Source organism: Tachysurus fulvidraco, chromosome 3 (genome assembly GCF_022655615.1).
Source record: "Tachysurus fulvidraco isolate hzauxx_2018 chromosome 3, HZAU_PFXX_2.0, whole genome shotgun sequence".
NCBI classification, from domain to species: Eukaryota; Metazoa; Chordata; class Actinopteri; order Siluriformes; family Bagridae; genus Tachysurus; species Tachysurus fulvidraco.
In genome coordinates this window covers 14,664,014-14,669,314 of record NC_062520.1, presented here as the reverse complement: position 1 = coordinate 14,669,314, position 5,301 = coordinate 14,664,014, and the positions used below count along the sequence as shown (strand labels likewise).

The 5,301-nt window shown below is 41.3% G+C and overlaps 1 protein-coding gene across 1 annotated transcript; it reads right to left on the bottom strand.

Moving 5' to 3' along the window:
* Positions 1–581: 581 nt before the first annotated feature.
* On the bottom strand, positions 582–4,466 carry pou3f1 (POU class 3 homeobox 1). The gene has a single exon (XM_027148933.2). The coding sequence runs from the start codon at positions 4,164–4,166 to the stop codon at positions 3,051–3,053; it is 1,116 nt and encodes a 371-aa protein (XP_027004734.1). The 5' UTR covers positions 4,167–4,466; the 3' UTR covers positions 582–3,050.
* Positions 4,467–5,301: the final 835 nt, after the last annotated feature.

The window sequence follows — 5,301 nt, the reverse complement described above, 5'->3', positions numbered from 1 at the left end:
TACACAAATATATAATACATCTGGAAGGGCCAGATGTCCAGCTAAAAGCACATTTCATCCGTCACACTTATGCGCTTTGCATTAAAATAGAGTGGACTGAAAGTCGCAGTGCCATATGTTCAGTTCAAACACAAATAAATATTAGCAAAGGAAAGTCCTTTGCTGTCCTAATAGGCTTTGGTGCATTTATGATGCACATAATATGACCAAATGTGTAGGTATCCTGTAACTATTTTAAAAGATTTTAATAAATGATTCCTGATTCCTTGCTCAGGTTGTTTTACTGTACATTAACAATGTTCTTCGTTTTGGGGAAAAATAGAAGATGAAGATAGAAGTGATATTTAAGTTTTCCCCAAAAAGAAGAACATTTTAATGTATTGTAAGAAAGCCTGAGCGAGAAGAATCATTTACAATTATTAAAGATGAAGATGAGAAGATTAAGATTAGAAGATGAAGTTAGGAGTGATATTTAAGTTCATCTCTGATTTTTCCCCAAATAGAAGAACATTTTTATTGTATTGTAAGACAGCCTGAGCAAGGAAAATCATTTACAGCGATAAAAGATGAAGATGAGAAGATGAAGATTAGAAGATGATGTTAGGAGGAGTGATATTTAAGTTCATCTATGATTTTGTGCTCTGCAAATGAATTGTCGACCATATTATATGAATCCGTGTATATTCGAATAACCTCGCTTCAGAATTTTGGTGTTCACATTGATGAAATCGAGTTGTGTTGATTTTTACGTGTTTTCATATTATCCATTTAAATACAGAAGTGTTTCCCATCAGAAAACACCAGTAAGTATCAGTTCCATTAACAAGCTGTGGTGTTAACTTTAATCTGTCTGTGTTATAAGAGCCAAAACAAACAGTGGATGTTGGACCTATTTTTTTATTTACAAATTTGATCAAATATGCTTATAATTTATTTATTTCCTGATTTTGACAAAACACACTTGAACGAATAAAGGGAGCAGCATAGAGGAGGTGGAGAAACGGTGGTGATGATAATGAAGCTAAACGATGTGTTATCTATTAGACCCTATTTTATTTGTTTTATTATTCTTTATGCATTAACCTAAACATGAGATCCGTGGTGGAGAATGTGGAAATTTCATCTTAAAAAAGACAGAAGCCAAGTTCTCGAATATACGTTTTATGTAAGTAATAAAATATTACTATAACATAAATATAAACGTGACTTTGCAGTCTACATTTCGCAATCAACATACAACCAATGTAGTAAACAAAAACATTTGTAATTCACTGCAACATAATTAACAGAGCCAAACAGAAAGCTCCGAACAACTTTAAGAAATAAATATATAGATATATAAATGGTCAAATCCATAAACGAAATATTAAAATATCTTCTTGGAATTAGTAAGTGTACAAAACTGCCCGGAAAGAACAAAAAAGAACAAAAAAAAATCCAAAACAAACTCAGAACAAATACATATGTTTACATATTGGACATATTTACATATTGGAAATAATAATGACAGCTATTTATTTAAAATCTTTTCTTTTTTTTTGTTTGTTGTTTTTTGGAAAAGTTGTATATCCCACACGATTTGAAATAACAGAATTGCAAAAAAAAAAAACTTCATAAAGTAATAATAATAATAATAATAATAATAATAATAATAATAATAATAATAATAATAAAATGAACACCTGCTCCAAACTGCTCACTCACAGATGCCTTGAGAAACGACACGAAACGCACGACTTATTCAGGATCCCTTTTTTTATGTCCTGCTTTCAGAAAACAATAAATAATCCCACATCGGATAATTTCATAAGCACAATCAGTCTTCCTCTATTCGTTAACAGAGCGGTAGGGAATAAATCCGAACGACCACAGATATGTCCAAAATCTAGAGTTCTAAATAGTACGTCCAAATAGTTGTATACTATTTTAACATACTAGTTAGTACACCAGTACGGACTTGGGCACAGCAGAGCGCACGACCAGACTGGGCCGATGGTAATAAGACATAAGGAAAGGATTACAGCAGAATAGACGGGCGCTGAAATTTACCTGAGATACTACTTTTATTTCCATTTTCGCCCTTTCAGTTTCCAAAACTGGTTTAGCATGTGCCGGAAAAAAACACTGTCGATTCTTATAACTCTGGTTGAGTTACGGATAATGTAAACAAGAAAACGTCTCGTTTAGTTATCATGAAAATAATAAATAATTGCGAGCATGAGAACGCAAGAATAAGTGCTTATAACAAAAGAGTGGAAAAAAAGTGAAACGCAAAAATGACAATTTGGTTTGTTTTTAAACAATGTAGGCTTATTGACAGTACCATATTTTTTTTATAGTTTAGAAGAAATCAGGTATCTGCTCATATAACGGACATTTGTAAACAAGATACATCTCCAAATTATGGCTCAGTGGCTTTCTCAAAATGGGTTGTGGTTACTCGAAAAATGCACAAAAGGCCAAAATGGTCAGAGAGGAAAACAAATACAACATTGAAACGTAAAAGGTTAAAACATCCCGAATAAAGTAAACATCACAAAATGTTCTGACAACTATACGGTAACAGTGAATCTGTTAATTGTTAGAATGTAGAAAACGTGTCCTTTGTTGACAACAGATCAGACAACCACCACCATCACCATCACCTCAGATTAAAGCCTGCGACAGCAATGAGAAAAAAACATCTCTTTTGTGGCATATGGCTCCTTTTGAGCAGCGCTGAAATAATCGAATTATTATTTTCTCCACCAGAACGCCTTCAAATCAATACGTTTTTAGTGAAAACGGTTTTCTCTAAAATGCACATCAATTCGACTCTGCAGTCATTCATGCGTTTTGTTCCCCTTATCATTTGCGTCCCATCTACTGTTGTTGCGCCACAGTCTCCGGTCTGCGGCGAGAAACTCTTTTTCACCCAACTTTGCTGCGTGCATTGTCACTCTGGATAACAAATGCAAAATATTAAATACTGTGAAATCCCTAGTCCCCTTTTCTCTATCGATGTTCTTTTTTGTTTCTGTTGAAATAAGAGCTTTTACTCAGGAGTACAGTCACTGGACGGGACTTTGTAGCGTGTGGTGAAGCGGAGGGGTCTCCGCCTGTGAGTAAACGTCCTCCATGCTTGGATGCGCGACCCCCACCGGGGTCATTCTTTTCTCTTTCTGTCTTCTGTTGCAAAACCACACGCGCACGACCTCTTTCTCCAGCTGCAGCGTGCCGGCCAACGTGCTGATCTCGTGCGCCGAGGGCTTTGGGCACTTCAGGAAGTGGTTCTCCAGCGCCCCTTTCACCCCGACCTCGATCGAGGTCCTCTTCTTGCGCTTGCGGCCCTGTGCCGCGATCTTGTCCAAGTTTGTCGGGCTTCCCGTGTTCGAGTCTGTCTCCTCTAGCCATTTGTTGAGGAGCGGCTTAAGTTTGCACATGTTCTTGAAACTAAGCTGCAGTGCCTCGAACCTGCAAATTGTGGTCTGAGAGAACACGTTGCCGTAGAGCGTGCCGAGCGCCAGCCCCACGTCCGCTTGCGTGAAGCCAAGTTTGATGCGCCGCTGCTTAAACTGCTTGGCGAACTGTTCAAGGTCGTCGGAGCTGGGCGCGTCCTCGTCTGAGTGGTCCTGGTGGTGGCCGAACGGCTGCTGCGGCGACTCGAGCTGATGTTCATGACCGCCGGCATCATCGTGCAGCGGCTCGCGCATGCCATGATGCAGCGATGGTTGCGGGCTCAACATAGCATAGCCCGTCTGAGAGTAGACCAGTGACTGGTGGCCCCCGGAAGCGGGCGACAGCGGAGACAGGTGATGCGTGGTACTGCTCGGCGCCCACGAGCCGTGGTGGCCGTTCTGTGCAGCTTGGTGCACCAAATGCGACCTGTGGTACCCACTGGTCAGCTCTTCTCGGCTAGCAGGCACGCTGGCCTTGTGCTCAGGCTGCTGGCCGAGGTGCGTCCCGCTGCTCCAGTCAGCGCCGGATGTGGGCAGCCACTGGTGGTGCGTCAGGCTCATCGGGTGGCCCGCGTTGGACGCCGCAAGCCCCTGTAGATACTCGTGGTGCATCATCTTCTGCACTTCTCGATAGGTCGTGCCCTGGTGCATCCGGTCCGAGTCCGGGTGCATGAGAGGGTTGGAAGGCAACGAATTATTCCGTGGGATATACTGAGCTGTCGTCGCCATGGCTCCGACTCCGAAAACTGACGCGCGCTCCGGAGCTGAGAGAGCTTTTTAGAGCGCGAGCGCGACAGCCCATGCGGGGAGGCGCTGGAGCAGCGCGCGGACACGCCTCCCCTGCGCGTGTATTGGCTGTTGGCCGCCTCGAGCTCTACTGACGCTTCGTGTTTTCCCCTCGCGCGGGCTGCTTGGTTGGCTGTCTCCCGCCGCGATCCCAGTTACTTGCAATTGGCGGCTTTCACAATGCTTTCTCTCGCTCTTTTGAAATCCCTTTCTTCTCCTTTTCCCCCACTAGTCAAGACAGCGAGTAGCAAAGCCGTAGGAAATCACTGGCTGGTGGGTTGTTTTGCAAATGACCACGTGGGGGAGTTCCGCACTCTTCAGTACGGGGGCAGAAGGGCCCCCCTTACCGACTGAAATTAGTACTGTTAGTAACTGTAGCTCTGCTCTCCTTTTAAAAGCATCCGTATTCTAAAGTATCCCAACAATCCTTCAAATGATTCATGTAAATCACTTGACTGTATTGACATAAGTGTTTTATGTTGAGTACAATGCTAGTTTACAGTATCTATACAAAACACTTATTATTCATATAATGGCAAAGAAAGAATGATAAAGACTTTAGACTAAAAACCTCACTAAATGTCCGCACGCGCTCAAGTTCACAAAAAAAAGAATTTTTTTATAAGATTATGTAAGATTCCTATATGTAGTTTCTCCAGTGTCGTTTCCCATATGTATAACAGTAATGATTACATTCCATGCATATTTCTACTTTTTAGAAATTGTTCAGGATAAATGTATGCATTTCATTAGAATTATTTATTTTCTTTTTCTTTGTCATCCGTCAGTTTCGCAATGTTTGGACCTTACCCGAGCTACAATTATTTCTTATACAGCTAATTTTTTTTCCATGTATCCAGAAACAAACAGTAAGAAATCCTGCGTTTTTCTCCTGGCTTCTTTTTGCACCGCTTTCCCGGCTGATCTGATTACTTTTCTCTTCACGTTTTGTCCCAATAGCAAATTACCAATTCTATGAATTGCAAAGCAGCCTCTGAGACGCTGAGGGGTAGAGAGGGGGAGATTGTGAAGATTGAAAGGGATCTTTGCAAACACAATCACGTTCTTAAATGGAAAT

What these genes read in the sequence shown, in the direction of transcription:
- pou3f1 (XM_027148933.2), bottom strand. Translation starts at nt 4,166, where the DNA reads ATGGCGACGACAGCTCAGTATATCCCACGGAATAATTCGTTGCCTTCC.